The 17,014-nt window shown below is 43.4% G+C and overlaps 1 protein-coding gene across 5 annotated transcripts in view; it reads left to right on the top strand.

Annotated features, from left to right (window-relative positions):
- The window catches only part of NCAPD3 (non-SMC condensin II complex subunit D3), a 57,944-nt gene that overhangs the window by 754 nt on the left and 40,176 nt on the right, over positions 1-17,014 (top strand). For 4 of the 5 annotated variants that reach the window (XR_009565028.1, XR_009565026.1, XR_009565027.1 and 1 more), the window contains exons 2-11: positions 1,671-1,825; positions 4,437-4,599; positions 10,796-10,980; positions 11,600-11,767; positions 11,878-11,936; positions 12,132-12,219; positions 14,276-14,409; positions 15,640-15,712; positions 16,442-16,567; positions 16,702-16,954. Coding sequence is in view for 2 of the 5 variants with exons in the window: in XM_030841682.2 (XP_030697542.1) it covers positions 1,671-1,825; positions 4,437-4,599; positions 10,796-10,980; positions 11,600-11,767; positions 11,878-11,936; positions 12,132-12,219; positions 14,276-14,409; positions 15,640-15,712; positions 16,442-16,567; positions 16,702-16,954 (1,404 nt within the window). In the remaining 3 variants the exon portion in view is untranslated. Of the gene's footprint in view, positions 1-1,636; positions 1,826-4,436; positions 4,600-10,795; positions 10,981-11,599; positions 11,768-11,877; positions 11,937-12,131; positions 12,220-14,275; positions 14,410-15,639; positions 15,713-16,441; positions 16,568-16,701; positions 16,955-17,014 lie in introns of all 5 variants that reach the window. The other variant, XM_060304317.1, reaches the window with a different exon arrangement.

Below are 17,014 nucleotides of genomic sequence, written 5' to 3'. Positions count from 1 at the left end.
CCGAGCCTCGCGGGCCTCGGTCGCTTGTGTCAAATGGGGGTTCTAAGATCTACTTTGCGGGCGTTCGTGAAGATTGATTTAATACCTGCACCTGCTGTTAACAAAACAAACTTGGGTCCACTTGGCCCGTGCGCGGCAAGGCCAATCTGCTGACCCCCGGTTGTGGTGAAGCAAAGTGCAGCCTTCATCGCAGGAACCGACAAGGCGTCCAGGCAGCTTGTGCTTAAAAGACCCCAACTCCCCAAAGGCTTTCAGGGGAAGAGTTTAAAGACAGGGTGAGGGAGGAGAGTTGAAGGGTGTGTGATCACCTGGTGAATATTCTTCTGATTGGTTGGTTGGTGGTGAGGTAGTCAGGGGTCAGCAGCATCAGCTTGGTTCCAACCCGTCTACCGCGCTTGTGGGCAGCAGTTGACTTCTCCCACCTGTTGGGGGGGTGTTTCAGTGTCTGCAAAACGGCTCAAAGGACATGGCTCAGACTAGTATCTGTAGTCCTTGAGGAGGAACTAAAGGTCCTTGACTTTGTTTATTGGCTAATTATTATTTTGCTTTGCTTGACTGTTTTTCTCTCTTTCTGCATTTTCTCAGTTTTCTCATTATGTTTATCCTTTGACTCAAGTTGTTCTGCAGACAAAGGCAGGCGGAGCGCATGGGGGGAGGGGCTGTTCTGGGAAGGCCCCTAGGGACCGGCCGCATTATACTACCTGCTGAGTAAGTGCTGATAACAACTCACCCTTCACAGCTGAGCTCAGTGCTGTTACGATGGTGTTGGTTTCTGAACAGGTGATACTTTGTTTCCTTTTGTGCTTTGTTATGGGGTCCTCTCTGCCTGGGATGCCCTTCTCGGTGTCTCTTTCCCTGGTAACCTCTTTCCCTGGTAACCCCCACGTGTTGGAGCAGCTGAAGGATCGTCTTCCTTCCCACCTCTGCCCCCTGCCTCCCCCAGTCTCCATCTGCTCTCTACTGTTGTACTGTCTACTACGGCTTTAACACCTATCCATTGTAGACGTGATAATAGCTGTCATTTGTTGAATATATTGATTTTCTGATTCCAGATCTTTTATCACTGGGACTTCGTAGTTTCGATTCAGAAATGAGGTCAGAAATATGGGTGTGCATTTAAAAATATGCATATAAAATAAGTGGGAGAATGTATGAGAGAAAAAGGCAAGAAAAGATGCAAGAACATTTTTAGGAAGCTGATTGTATTTGTTAGGAGATCAGTTAGGGAAGAGTGAATGAGTAATTAAAGCATGTTAAATAGTCATTTGCCTCAGCTGTCCCTTTGTGTTCTACACTTTATTTGGGTTTATTAACTTGATTGTAAGACTTTCACAAAGGGACAGCTAAGGCAACCTTTTATTAACCTTCTCTTCTCCAGATTGAACATACGGGAAGGCTGGATCATCCCCCAAACTGTTACATCTGAAAAGTGTTTTCCTTCTTGATATTTTTAGATGATGACCAACCTAATAGCCAGCTGTCAGTTAATGATTAAAAAAAGATGTTCTAACCTCTTCTGCTTCCTTCTAATTCTGCCTCACCTGTATGGTATAGTTAAATGTGAGTTGTGACTAGTAAACTTTTCTCTTCATGAATGTACTCAGCCTCTAAAGCTTATTGGTCTTTCTTATTATAGAACATTTGTTGACTTCATTGCATTTTCCCACTAGAATGGGTGGGCACAGTATGGGAACTGGAATTCACGGAAACTGAGCCTCTGGATCCCACCATAGAAGCAGAGATCGTGCAGACCGGACTGAGCGCATTCACAAATCTCTATGACAGTCTTTTAACTTTTGCTGCTGGGGAGCGTGGACCTACAGAGGTAAAAAAAAAAAAAAATCAAGCTAGCCATTTAGTTGTCAGAAGTGGAAGATAAAAGGCCCTATTATCATCTAAAGCTTAGTCTTTTTAGTGTATAGTTCAGAAGGAGTATGATAAAGAGTGGCATAAAGAATGTGGTTCATTTATTGGGGTAGCCTCATAGCTTTCCTTCCAGAGGTTCAAGGTATTAATCTGTGATTCTTTTTCAAGTCATGACCACTGTTTACAACAGCAAATTAAAGGAAAAGAATAAAGGCCAAGGCAAGGAGGGAAAGCAGATAAACCAAATAGGAAAAGTTGGCCAAGGACAATGCAATAACAATTCGGGCATGCCTTAAGTTTAGGAAAGCTGGATATAAAACTGAAAAGGGATGAGTTGAATTAAAAATGGAAAAAAGAGTTCCTTTAAATACTGAGTTCTACCTATTACTGTTTAGATCATTAACTGCTTTTCAAAAACTGAGGGACTCTAAAGCAGAACAAAGAATACTTAGATATTAACATCTCTGAAAGATCTAAATTACCAAAAATATTTCAGTTAGAGGTTTCATGTAGCTGTTCAAAAATTAAATCATCCTGTTAAACATTCATTAAGCGTAATGCTGAGTACTGCATGAAGTACCTCAGCAGGTAACATGATGGTTAAGGTAAAGAGCCTCCCCCTACCTGGGGGAGAGGGGAGAATTAAGCACTGGCTCTTGGGGGGCCCACTTGCGTTGCACTGGCTAGGCATGTCCAGCGACCACATCCGCAGGCATGGAGAAGCACCAGGCCACCAGAGTCTGCATTGTAAAAACTGCTCTAGGACAGGTTAGATGCCATCTCATAGGGGCATAGAAAAGGGAGCGTGGTGAGATTGGGTGGGTCCCAGAAAGAAAATAGCTAGCTGGAGGCAAGTCTTCACAAATGGATAGAATGTTGACTGCAGTAATGCGAGTCCTAGGGTAGCCTACGGAGGGATCATCACAGTGCGGATGTGCAACGGGTGCCGAGGGGATGGGGGCAGGGCGGGGCACACAGGACTGAGCTGTAAGTGGGGACCACAGTGGGGTTCGAGGGTGAGGTGTTTGTGGTATACAAGGTTCAGGTCTAAGCATCATACATAGATTAACCCACTCATTCTCACATCCAGCTCTCCGAGGAAGAGGTTCTAGTGAGCAGTAGACTAAGGGACTTGAAGAGATCTGTTTCAGACGGATGTTCTTGACCGAAGATGGACTGAAGTGGGAATTGCTACACGCAGGGAGGTCCCTGGGGACAGTACAGCTGACCCTTGAACAACACGGGTTTGAACTGCACAGGCCCACTTACCTGCAGAGTTTTTCAGTAGTAACTACAGGACTCCACGATTCCAGTTGTTTGAGTCTGTGGATGCAGAACCATGGATGTGGAGGAACTGTGTCTGTAGAGGGCCGGCTATGAATTCCACAAGGACTTTGGACTTGCCCTGTGTTGTTCAACAGCCAACTGTTCAACTGTGTTTTGCTCATCTGTTTTTTTAAATGTGTGTTACGGCATGGTCTGGAGTTACGGTTGTGGAAATTGGGGAGGAGGGCTAACAACTAGGGCCTTTTTTTCAGATGGAGTTAATAGAGTTTTGTGAACTTAGCTTTTATCAGGTATGAAATGCTGCAGAGGTGATTGGGTCCCCCAGGGTCACAGTTACAGGTGAGTGGAGTGGAGCTGAGATGGCCTTAGGGATGAGGATGTAACTCATTTCTTCCAGAAGCTTCGTGGTGAAGGAAAGAGGAGAGTTTTCCCTGTCTTTTCAGGGAAGCAGTATATACGAGGTCTGATTTCTTGAACTTTTGTGAGCTTATGTTTTTTTAAAGTAGCCCAGAATAAACCATATTTAGTTCCTGCTATGTTTGGTTTATACAAATAACCTATTTCCTGTTCACATGTTTAATAGGAGAAAGCATAGAACAGTGATAAAATTAATAAGATTGTGGTTTATGCTCTAGGGTTTATTTCCTGTCTTACCTAGGCTATTTCTGAAATCTCTTGAGGGAGACACTTCACGGTATTTCCTCTCCTGCTCCCATTGCCCATAGAACATTTCAATTTAAATAAGTTGCTCTGATTTCTTCAGTTAGTAATTTGAGTGATAAATGAATTGCGGTACATTTGACATACATGGAGAGTAACTTGTTTGCATAATTACTGATATAGGGTGCCCCCATAGTCTTGGTGTAGCTTTTAGGTATAGTAATTTCAGAAATATATGTGCTTCAAACTTACCCAAAGTTATTTTGAAAGGTTAATTAAGTTTCTTTTATAGTTATTTATCTTTGTAATTTTTTTGTTTTGTTTTGGTCACACCATGCAGCTTGTGGGATCTTAGTTCCCCAACCAGGGATCGAACCCAGGCACTCAGCAGTGAAAGCGTGGAGTCGTCACACCTGGACCACCAGGGAATTCCCCTTGTAATTTTCAATAATACACTTTTAAATTTTGTTTTAGTCCCTGTGAAATGACAAACATTTACAATTAGGAGCCAGAATGGTCTGTTCCCTTTTTTATAGGGCACTAAAAGTACTCAGAAAAATCAGATAATAGGAGATTTTCCCATTTCTCTAATTATTGGCTCTTATGGTTCGCCCCTCCCCCAGAGCATTTGGACCTTCTTCATGGAGAACAGCATTTCCCACAACGCGCTGATGGCCTTGTTCCATCACTTCGTTCAGACGGTCCTTAAGAAAAACGTCAGTGCCCAGCAGCGGGAATTTGGCCTTCATGCCGCTGGGCTTTATTTTCTGCTGCTGGAAGTACCAGGTACAGTATGTGTGTTTGGTGTGATAGGACAGGGCTTTTAGTTTTTAATTTGTCTCCATTGTTTTGTACTTGTACTTTGTTTCCTCACTGGGAGGCTAGGTGAGAGGGAATCTGTGAAGCACGTGGCATGTTCCAGGTGTTCCAGAAAGCTCTCCTGTTTAACTGTAAATGTGTTTTCTGATGCTGTTATGCTGGGTTTGTAACCTAATACAAGCAGTCTGAGAGGGGTAAGGCTGGAGGGGGTGTTTCAGAGCTCCACTCTGACCCACCCCACCCAGCATACCATTCCGATACTGCCCTGCCTTCTGACACCCTGTCCAGGCTGAGAAAAGTGCTGGGGGCGGGGGAGAGGGAACTGTTGTCTCCCCCGCGTGGGTGTGGACAGTAGTTGGGACTGTTCTCATCCAATAGGCCAGAGCACAGTTAGTAAGGCTGAGGAAGGAAGCACGGGGGAGGGGTGTCTCTGTGATGCTCCCCCTGCTTCCTTCGGGTGGGAGCCATGAAGGAGTCCCTCCTCCCCACTCACCCCAGCCCAGGGCAGGAGAGGGTGGGGCGCAGAGGGAGCTGCAGCTTGGGACCTTGAGTTCACGTGGAAGAGAATCAGGGTCAGCCGCCTTGCAGCTCGACGTTGCTCATGTCAGCGCGTTCATAGTAGATGTTAAAGGCCTATTCCATATGACTTGGGAATTAGTGAAGAGATATGTAAAGCCTGGAACACTGGTTTGTTTTACTGTTAATGCTCCCATCATGACTTGAAATAATAAGCTCCCAAAGAACTCACTTACTAAGCGGTATCTCAGGTGTAACTGGGCTCTTAGCAAAGTGGTGGCCTTGGAAACCCAGTTTCACTCTTCTTTTCCTTGCTGGGCGCAGCGCCTTCCGATTAAGGTTGAGATTCAGCCCAGAGCTGAGGGCTGGCTGTTACTCGTAGGGCCACTTGCAGCTTTCCAGCAAGTCGTACTTCTGCCAGTTACCTTCAGTGTTTAAATGTTTCTGGATTATGGTTGGGGTGCTGTTGATACTTAATATTTGATCATGGTTTGTTCTTTTTCAAGATCCCTTGCATTTCCATATGAATTTTAGGATTTGTGCATCAACTTCTTTCCAAAAAGCTGGGGTTTTGACGGGTTGCATTGACTCTGTAGATCAGTGTGGGGAGTGTTGCTGTCTTAGCAGTGTTCAGTCTTCCAATCCGTGAACATGGACGTCTTTCCATTTATTTAGGGCTTTCATTGGTTTTGATGATGTTTTGTAGTTTTTTGTTTGTTCGTTTGTTTTGCGGTACGCGTGCCTCTCATTGTTGTGGCCTCTCCCGCTGCGGGGGCACAGGCTCCGGACATGCAGGCTCAGCGGCCATGGCTCACGGGCCCAGCGGCTCTGTGGCATGTGGGATCTTCCCAGACCGGGGCACGAACCCGCGTCCCCTGCATTGGCAGGCGGACTCTCAACCACTGCGCCACCAGGGAAGCCCCTGTTTTGTAGTTTTCAGGGTACAAAACTCTTGCACGTCCTTGGTTAAATTTATTCCTAAGTATTTTATTCTTTTCTGCGCTATAGTAGATGAACTTGTTTTCTTAATTTAATTTTCCAATTGTTTACTGGTGGTGTATAGAAGTACAGTTTATCTTTTTTATTGAAGTATAGTTGATTTCCAATTTTATGTTATATTTAGTCTTATATATATACATACACACACACACACCCGTTCTTTTTTATTTTCTTTTCCATTATGGTTTATCACAGGATATTGAATATAGTTCTCTGTGCTGTACACTAGGACCTCATTGTTTATCCATCCTGTATATAACAGTTTGCATTTCCTAACCCCAAACTCCCAATCCATCCCTCCCCCACCCAACCCAGGCCCCCTGCTTTGGGAGCATGGCATCTTACTCACTGGACCACCAGGGAAGTCCCTTGGCTATGATTTTTGATAATTGATCTTGCACCCTGAAACTTGGTGGAACTCATTTACTGGTTCCAATAGGATTTTTTATATATAAGATCATGTCATCTGTGAATAGACATAATTTTCCTTATTCCTTTCCTGTCTGCGTGCTTTTTATTTCTTTTTCTTGCCTCGTTGCCCTGGCTAACAGCTCCAGTCCACTGTTGAATAGGAGTGGGGAGTTGGGCATCTTCTTCCCGATCTCAGGAGGAAAGCTTTCAGTCTTTTGCCCTTAAGTATGATGCCCCCCGGGGGTGTTTTGAGGATGGCCTTTATCAGGTTATTATTCCTAGTTTGTTGAGTGTTTTACTATGAATGGGTATTAGATTTTGTCATTTGCTTTTGTGCATCTGTAAGGTGATCATGTGGTTTTTGTTCTTCATTCTAGTGATATATTCATTGATTTTTTTCATATGTTAAGCCAGTTTTGCATGACCTTGGTCATAGTGTTTAATCTGTTGCCAGATTCAGTTAGATAATATTTTATTGAATATTTTTGCATCTGTATTGATAAGGGATTTTTTTTTTTTTTTTTTTTTTTTGATGCCTTCATCTGGTTTGGGTTTCAGGGCAATACCAGTCTCATGGAATGAGTTGGGTAGTGTTCTTGCCTACTCTGTATTTTGGAAGTTTGTGAAGAATTGGTTGTTTTTCTTACTCACATTTTTGGTGGAATTCACTAGAGAAGCCATCTGGGCCTGGAGTTTTCGTTGAAAGAAGTGTTTTGTTTGTAGAATCTGTAGTGATATGTCCTCTTTTAGTCGTGATGTTGGTAATCTGCATTTCTTTTTTTCCTTCATCAGTTTAGATAGAGATTTATTGATTGATCATTTCAAAGAACCCATTTTTGCTGTTATTGATTATACTCTATTGTTCCTTTTCTATTTCAGTGATTTTGGTCTTATTTCTTATTGCCTTCTTATTTAGGGTTTAATTTGTTCTTATTCTAACTTCTTAAGATCTTTATTCTCACTTTTCTTTGTTTCTAATATACGTAATATTGTAAATTTCCTTCTATATATACTGCTCTATCTGCATCCCACAGATTTTGATAATCTGTTCATTACCATTCAGGCCAAAGCAGTTTTCTGATTTTTCTTGTGATTTCTTTTTACACCTCTGAGGTATTTAGTAGTGTGTTTAATTTCCAAATATTTGAGGAATTTCCTGAAATGTTGTAATTGCTTTCTATTTTATTTATGTTGAGATCAGAGCACATACTTTATATGACTACAGTACTTTTAAATTGCTGACTTTTTGTTTTTGTTTTAAATGGCTCGGCACAAGGTCTGACTTGGTAAATCTTGTGTTTGCCCTTGAACGGAATGTGCATTCTGCCTTTGGGGGACCTCTTTTCTGTCAAAGTTGAGTAGGTTGCTGCGGTTGTTCAGGTCTTCTGTATCCTTTCTGATAGTCTGTTTATTTGTTCTCTCAGTTACTGAGAAGAGCATTGAAATCTCCAAGTATAGTTTTAACTTACCTGTTTCTCCTTTCAAGTCTGCCAATTTTAAAGGCAGGTATTTTGAAAGTCTGCTGGTTACAAACATATTTGTGATTGCGTGTGTCCCCTTTGGTGTTATGTCGCTCTTTGTCTGGTTGTGTTCATCGTGCTGAAATCTACTTTGATCTTAAAATGGCCTTTCTCGTTATCATGTGACTTGTCCTAGGTTGGCACACCCTTTCTCATGATTTACATGTGACATGTCTTCACATTTGTAATTAAACAGTGTTGTAGACTGCCCATCACTGGGTTTCATCCTCTCAACAATCTTTGCCTTTTTATGGGACATTTAGACAATTTAGATAATTGATTATCAATATGGTTGGGTTCCTGCCCTCTTGGTATTTATTTTCTGTTTGTTCCATCTGTTTTTTGTTCCATTTTCCCCTCTTCCTGCCCTTTTTCGATTGGGTATTTTTTTAGTATTCCATGTTATCTCCCCTTTTGGCCTATTAACTATACTTATTTGTGTGTGTATGTTTTAAGTGCTTGCTTTGGGTGTACGATAAGTACTTTAATAGTCTGTCTTCCGATAATCTACTTATTTATAGATAACGTAAAGCCTTAAGACAGTGTGCTTTCCTTTCTCCCCTCCTGTTTGTGCTGTTGTAGTTATACGTTGAATTTCTGTGTTGTAAACCACACAATTTATTCATAACATTTTTCTCTGAATTATCTTTTAAATAATTTTTTTAGAAAATGAAAAAATAAATGTCTTTTCTTTTTAAAAGATTTCATCTCACGTAATTTTCTTTTGGCCTGAAGAACTCTCTTTGACTCTTCTCATGCTGTGCATCTGTTAGCCATCGACCGTCTTGGATTTTGATTCCATGAAAGTATCTTTCACCTTCCAGAATGTTTTTGCTGAATATAGAATTCTAGGTTGACAGATTTTTTTCTTTCAGTGCTTTTTGGGTGTTATTTCATTGTCTTCTGGTTTACTTCACTTCTGATGAGAAGTCTGCATGACTCTTATCATTGCTGTTCTGTGTGTTTTTGTCTTTTTTTTTTTTTGGCGTGGTTACCTTGAAGATTTTCTCTATTTGTTTTGATTTGATTAGATTATTAGGTTTGATTTGATTAGATTATCTACCCTTTGGTGGGATTTCCTTTGTGTTCATCATAGTTTGGTTCATTGAGCTTCTTGGGTCTGTGAATTTGTAGTTTTTAACATAGATGGAAATTTTCCAGTTATTATTCCTTCAGGTATTTTCTTCCCTCTCTTTTTTATGGGATTCCAATTACTCGTATGTTAGATTGCTTGATATTCTCCCATGGGTCCCAGGGCCTTTATTAATTTCTTTTTGTTTCTGTGCTTCTGTTTCTTAAAGTTCACATGCCTTTGTTCCTGTAGCATCTCATCAGCTGTTGAGATCACCCAGTGACGTTTTCTTTTTCAGATCCAGAAGTTCCATTTGATTCTATAAAATATTTTCATTTCTTGCTTTGTTTGCTACTGTTTAATTCTGGAGCTTATTTATAATATCTGCCCTACGGTTCTTCTCTGCTTGCTCTGTCATTTCTTGGACTGTTTCTAGTGACGATTCTCTTCTCACCACAGGGCACGTTTTCCTCTCTCTGGATGCCCAGTACGTTTTTTATTTTTTCTTTTGGTACGCGGGCCTCTCACTGCTGTGGCCTCTCCCGTTGCGGAGCACAGGCTCCGGATGCGCAGGCTCAGCGGCCATGGCTCATGGGCCCAGCCGCTCCGCGGCATGTGGGATCTTCCCGGACCGGGGCACGAACCCGTGTCCCCTGCATCGGCAGGCGGACGCTCGACCACTGCGCCACCAGGGAAGCCCCGCCCAGTACCTTTTTATTGGATGCTGGACATTTTGAATGTGAAGTTTTTGAGTGTCTTGGTTTTGTTGTTTTCCTTTAAGTAGTGTTTAAGTATGTTTTGATAGGCAGCTGTTGGTGCATTAACTTGGTCCTTTTGAGGCTTGTTTGAAAGCTTTGTTGGGGCAGATGTAAAGTAGCCTTTACTCTGGAGCTAGTTTAGCCCTGCTGTTAAGGTGTGTTTCTCTCCGAGTGTGTCGTGAATGTTCCAGGTCACTGTGGCTGGCTGGGGCTCCGACGTATCTCTCCCCTGTGTGCATTCCGAAAACTGTCCATCTCCCACCTGCTTGGAGGTTTTCTTTGCCCACCATCATGGATTTCGCCCCATGCGTCCTAGCTAAGGTCAGCCCTGTGCAGACTTCTCAGCACTGTCTTCATGTGGCTTCCTCGTTTCCAGTGCTCTGCTCCATACATTCCAGCCACCCTGCCTTCCTGACACTGATCCTTGTATTCCTGACTTAGTAAGTCCATCAGAGTGTGCTTGGGTTCATCATTTTTCTGCTGTTGTCCAGACATTGCCTCCAGACACAGAATCGGGTCAATTTTAGGGTTTATCTCACTGGTTTCCCTTTTCTCGGGGATTGTGTGGCTAGGCTACCTCTTGCTCTGGGTCTTAGATGGTCACTTTGTAAATTTCTGTCCAGTTGTATAGTTGTTTATGGCAGGAGGAAAAGTGTAAAACCACTTACTCCGTTAGAGCCAGCTACGGAAATCTCATTGTTTATTTATGATGAGGCCTGTTGCTCACTGCCTAGGGCTGAAGTTGAATGGAACTTTTTTGCTAAAGGTTCACTGTTATTCAAAGTTAAGGAAAAGTCTGGTTTTGCTTTTTAATTTTTGGTTGTTGTTACAGACGTATTTCAAGACAATTAAACCTACCCTGCTTACTCTTTATTCTTTTTGAATAGGCAGTATAGCCAACCAAGTTTTCCACCCAGTGATGTTTGACAAATGTATTCAGATTCTAAAGAAGAGCTGGCCTCAGGAATCCAGCTTGAATCCGAAAAGAAAGAAAGAACAACCAAAGAATGCTCAGGCCAACCCACGGGAGAGTAGGAAGAGAGGAAGGCCCCCCAGGAAAGAGGAGATGGAGGTAAGAGGGAGTGGAATCGTGAAGCATATCTGATTTACTTAAGAATTTATATTAAGGTAGGGTTTCAGGGGTCACGATTATACCAAAGCCCTAGCGTGCCGTCCGCCATCCCTCCCGTAGGACTTGCAGTCGCCTCATGTACCGCTGAGCGTATGTTCCCCTTACCATCTTCCCAACCTCCCCATCATCTCTCTCCCGCGTTGTTCCCAGATGTGCTCACCACAGGCCAACAGGTGTGTTTGCCACATTATTTTATTGTCATTAGAGATGGTGGTCGAAGTATCCTGAGGACTCTCGTCCATAGAACATAATAGAATAACATTAATTCCTAATTTTTATGTGACTAGGTAGGGTGGTAGAGGTTCATTGACACCAGAACTTCTACGAAACCCAAGAAATCTCACTGACGTGTAAGTATAGAACTAGAAACTGTAGTAGCTTCCATCTGGTCCAGTGGCTAGCAGCTGCGGCTGTGGAGACCCCAAGCAGTCGAGGCACCTGGTCAGCGACCCAGCGCCCACCTGGAGTTTCACTACCCTTGACTGGGTACATTGAAACCAGTCGGGACAAACTGTTAGGCAGTACTACACAGTCAGCTGTACATTTCTTCATAATCTAGATGGATGAAGTGATTGAAGAGCAAGAGGATGAAGAGAATATTTCTTTTTCTTCCCGAGACCTTTGTCAAATTCGAAATGCCATCTTTCACGTCTTGAAGAATTTTTTAAGGCTTCTGCTCAAGTTTTCCCTGAAAGAAAAGCCACAATGTATACAGAATTGTGTAGAGGTAAGTGAGAATTCCAGGAACCTTGGGCAAGTTCAAAGAGCGAGAACACGGACGGGCTAATACTTAAAGAGTGGGAAAAACCAGGCCTTTTCTTGGTCTCTGTTTTCCAGGTCTTCGTTGCATTGACTAATTTTGAACCAGTTCACGAATTTCATGTTACACAAGCCAGGTGAGCCATTAAATCTTCCAGTGCTAACATTTAATTATGGTACAATGAGTTTTGCTCCATCAGAAGCCTTAATGCCATTTTACCCTAATTGGCACACAGGTAGAATTTATTCATTTAGATATAGCTTATAGGGTTAGGAGCTATTCCAAGTGAAATCACATCCATTAACTAATCTTTTGCTTTTTTTTTTTTTAGAAACCTTAACCAAGCAAAATACATACCAGAACTGGCCTATCATGGATTGTATTTGCTGTGCTCCCCAATTCACAGAGAAGGAGATAAGGTAAGGGAGACAGGACCCCACTGAGTTACTGGTTGAAGTGAAAGCATGCGGGTCGTGGGATGCTGGAAGCTTTTGATGTGATGCCGTGTGAACTCACTAGGTCATTGTCATGACTTGAGGACGTTTGTATAATGAAAATCATCCCCATCACTACGTGGTGCCCACTGTTCATTCCAGGCTTATATCCAAGTACCTGGTGGCCACAGGAAGTTCTTGTTGGGTTAAGGCATAAAGAATGGTTCCAGTGTGACCTGGGTAGAGGAAAAGATAAGCTACTGAGCATTACTTTTTTTTTTTAAATAAATTTATTTGTTTTATTTATTATTTTTGGTTGTGTTGGGTCTGTTGCTGCACGCGGGCTTTCTCTAGTTGCGGTGAGCGGGGGCTACTGTTCGTTGTGGTGCACGGGCTTCTCATGGTGTGGCTTCTCTTGTTGTGGAGCACAGGCTCTAGGCGCGTGGGCTTCGGTAGTTGTGGCTCACGAGCTCTAAAGTGCAGTCTCAGTAGTTGTGGCTCACGGGCTTAGTTGCTCCGTGGCATGTGGGATCTTCCTGGACCAGGGCTCGAACCCGTGTTCCCTGCATTGGCAGCTGGATTCTTAACCACTGCACCACCAGGGAAGCCCCCTGAGCATTACTTTTACAGAAGTATTTACCAAACTCTTCTGAGAAGAAGAGTTAGACAGTCACAGACTTCCCAGTTTCCCTCAGCAGTTCCCGTGTGCCCCTGTATTTCTGTTAGTGTTTGTGTTTTAGTGGATGATTGTGCAAACACGCTTCTGGTTAGCATTCATATATGGATTTGCCCCCAGTGACCTTCGAAGCCCTGCAGCTCTGGACACTGGAGTTAACGGCTTTTTAAGCAGTAGGGTGTTACTAAACCTGGATGTTGTTAATGAAACAGGAGTTTGCAAAAAACGTGACGGACCAAGGTCCTGTGCTTTTGGTGGCTGCGATACACCAAGTTTCCAGGGGCAACGATGTGTGAATGAGAAGGCCCTGGGCACTCAGGGCTCTGCATTTTGTCCAGACTTGGGCCTCACCCCTCACTGCCTCTATGTCCTCCTGTGAGGCCTCGGTTTCCTCATCTGGACAAAGAGGGTGAAAGGCTTCCCTTCCTCGTGGATTTCTGAGGAGGATTACAGGGAAGAACGCCTCTGTACAATGCCTGCTGTTTAGAAAACGCCCCATATTTCGTTATTATGTCATTGTCACTTCTCTGTTTGAAATATGGATGTGATAGCATTCACAGTAAAACATAATTCCTGAGCCCTTTTTAACATTTTAGGAGATAAGGAGGTTGGGAAATTATCCTTTCAGGCAACAGTGTCTCTAAGGACATGGTGTTCTTCATTGTGAAAGTGCTGCCCTGATGCTGGGCGACATTGGCTGTGGCCTGACCTTTAATTACTTGACTTCGGACAACTCACCTTGGGAGTCTTTTATTATGTATAAAGTAGAGATTATAGTAAAAGTATTAACAAAATGGAAAAGCCTTGCTGACCTCGTGGAGTTGAGAGGTTTCAGAGAAAGTGTGGTCACATCTAGTAACACGTGGACGTGCTTAATGCAATACCTGTCACATATTTGGTTTCTAGTAAATTGTTTTATCTACTGGATGAATGAATTAAGTAGCTGAGTAAGTGATGTGTGATGGTATATTGGAAGGTGCTCTGTAAGCTTCAGGTGTAATACAGGTGTAAAGAATCACTTTCCTCTTTTCTGTAAGGGCTAATCAGTAGCATCCTTTGCCCTTTGTAAGTTACAGCTAATTCTCTATAGTCCCTAACTTCTGGGCTGGAGTGCGAGAGGCCGAGCAGAGAAGCCAGCTGGAGTTCCTATCATTATCTGTACGCAGCACTTTCACACTGCTGCGTTGTGCACGTATTGATACCTGGTCATCGTCCAGGAAGTGCATCCTTAGTGTTGAAGCAAAACCTGTGTCAGCCTCATTTAACTTCAGGTCCTTGAAGTGGTTCACTGTGGTCTGCATCACGGTCTCCAAGGCCCTGGAATTCTCTGTCATGCCTTAAACTGAACTTTCTTTTCTCTTCCAGGTTATCAGATGTGTTTTCCATCGAATGCTCTATGTAATATTAATGTTAGAAGTGGGCAAAGGCTCCCATCACGCCCCCCTTGCCATCACTTCTCCGGCCATCAGTGGTAAAAACCAGGCAGTCCAGTTTGTCAGGTGAAACACACACAGCTCGGATCTTTACCCTCTGTCCCTCTCCCTCAGTCTTCTGGGCCCTGTACTAACCAGGATTTCTGACACCTCTAGAAACTAAGAAATGTCTGGGCTGTTTGTGGTTCAGAGTTCAAAATAAAGCACTTGGTAGCTCATCTGGTTTGTGTGGTCTGGGGTGTTGTTGCGGGGATGAGGGGTCTGCAGTTTGTGGGCCAGCCTGTGAAGTCAGCTCTGAGTTCTGACAGCGGCCTTAGTGTTAGCCGCTCCAAGTCTGCCTCCGCCTTTTCTTTTTCTCTCTCCTCTTAGTCTCCATCTTTTTGTTCCTTGCCACTTTTTTTTTTTTTAACTTCTTTAGCAATAATTGATAGACTAATTCTCCCCTCAAGAGTCACTTAGTTTCACTTGTGAAGTCCTGTGTCTGGGCTTTACTGGGGAAGACATGTTTGCCGTGTCCTCGGCTTTTCTTTTCTTCTGTTAACTGGCTACTCGGCAGCAGCATGGAGGTGGTGGGAAGAAGGGGAAGATGTGTATGTGAGAGTGTGTACATACCTGGAAGCAGCCGCGGTGCGTGCTGTGGGTGCAGACGTGGGGTGTGGATGCTTCAGTCCAGGTGCAGGCTGCTGTCTGATCCTTGAGCGAGTGTCTCATTAAGGACTTTTAAACATTAAATAACTAAGATGTTTTAAGTAGAAACACTCATTTTAGTTCTTCCATGAGTTCATGATGTCACAAATTGCAGTAATATTCCTATAATGGTGCAAGGAAACTTAACACTGAAAATGGGTCCAATCTGGGCATTATAATAGTTTCTTTTGGGGTTACAGTTTGGAGAGGTGCTGTTAGAAATGCATTTCACTGAGCTACCACTAGGTGGTACTGTGTCTCAGTCTATCCTCTACCTCAAAAGCATATATTTCAGCCTTAATATGAAACGTCGTCGGCAGTCCAAGGGCCCTGTGAGGACTGCACCCCTGCCCCTCCCTGACTGGCTGACTGCTCACAGCAGCTCGGAGAGCACCTGGGGCGTGGTGACTGGTGTTCTGTTGTGACACTTTGTCTTTACAATCCATGCACTCACAATGCTTGCAGTATAGGGGTAGATTGTTTTTAATAGTTAGGATTTTGAAAAGGTAGAAATTTCTCTATTTTTGAGAACAGATTCAAGGAAAATTGCTACTTTATTGTCATTATAGGTGTATTACAAACCATGGCTGTGTTTCTTTCCTTTTATAGCTCACTTGTGGATGAACTAAAAGAAAGTATGTTTCCAGTCCTTCGTGTCTTACTCCAGCACATCTGTGTCAAGGTACTGTTTGCTTTAATGAGGGTGTATAAATACACATGAAGGTAAACATGCATGTGTGTTCTTGGAAATGAGTCTACATCATTACTAAACGTTGTTTTATTTAGTATATTCACTAGGTGTTCCCCTCTAGTGTGGTTTTCGGGGGAAAACAACTTTTTATTTTGGAAAATTTCAAATAGAAATAGAATAGTGTGACGAACACTGTCTTCAGTGATTTTGTATAAGCTGTAACTCCTCCAGCACATACGCACGTTGGATTTTTCTTTTGAAGCAAATTTCATCATATCCTTTCAGACATAAATATTTCATGTCTCTCTAAAGGATAAGAACTCGTTAAAAACATAACCACAAAATATTAACACACCTAAAAAATTCACAGTAATTCCTTAGTATTGTCCAGTATCCGGTCAGTGTTTACATTTCTACTATTGTCTCATAAATTTTTATAACAGTTTGGACAGATGATTCTTTACCTGAACTCTATGGACCCTAGGGGTCCATAAACTCTTTGAAATTAGGCGCTGAGGAGTGGGCGTACAGGTTTCTTATAGGCTAGTTTCCCAAGGGGTCTGAGACCTAGAACTGGTTAGTCATTTCTGTAACATGTAAACGCTCGGCACTGTCGCCGAGCCAGGCTCACTCAGCGATCATCCGATCGCACTACTACATGCGTCTCCGTCGTCCTGCTTTGGGTACTGGCTGGGCAGCTTCTCAGGGTCTGTGTTTCAGGTGGTCGATAAATCCGAGTACCGGACCAGTGCAGCTCAGTCCCTGGTCCAGCTGCTCAGCAAGCTTCCTTGTGCGGAATATGCTTCTTTCGTGGCCTGGCTTTATGGATATTCACGAAATGCCAAGGTAGGAGCTACATCTGCGTGAAATTGTGGCTCCTGGCTCTGCAACCTTCTAGTGACGGCTAGATCTGAAGATCTGTTTCTGAAGATTAGTTTTCTTTATCTCTGACGGAGATGCGTGCGATTTTGCTTTACCAGATTCCGTACCGGGTGTTCACTCTTGATGTTGTCTTGGCTCTGCTGGAACTGCCTGAACGAGAGGTGGACGGCACGCTGCCCCCAGAGCATCAGAAGTTCCTGAAGCATAAGTTCTTGGTGCAGGAAATCATGTTTGCCCGCTGTGTAGACAAGGCTCCGACTGTGCGCAGCAAGGCACTGTCCAGTTTTGCGCACTGCCTGGAGTTCTCTGCTACAGCTGCGTCAGAGAGCGTCCTGGAACTTCTGGTGAACAGTGAGTGTGCCGAGCACCATGAGGCCGGGTCTGGCTCCTGCTGGTCCAGAAGCTGTGGTG

Source organism: Globicephala melas, chromosome 8 (assembly GCF_963455315.2).
Source record: "Globicephala melas chromosome 8, mGloMel1.2, whole genome shotgun sequence".
Taxonomy (NCBI): domain Eukaryota; kingdom Metazoa; phylum Chordata; class Mammalia; order Artiodactyla; family Delphinidae; genus Globicephala; species Globicephala melas.
The sequence above is the reverse complement of the archived record's forward strand: the minus strand, read 5'-3'. Positions and strand labels throughout refer to the sequence as shown.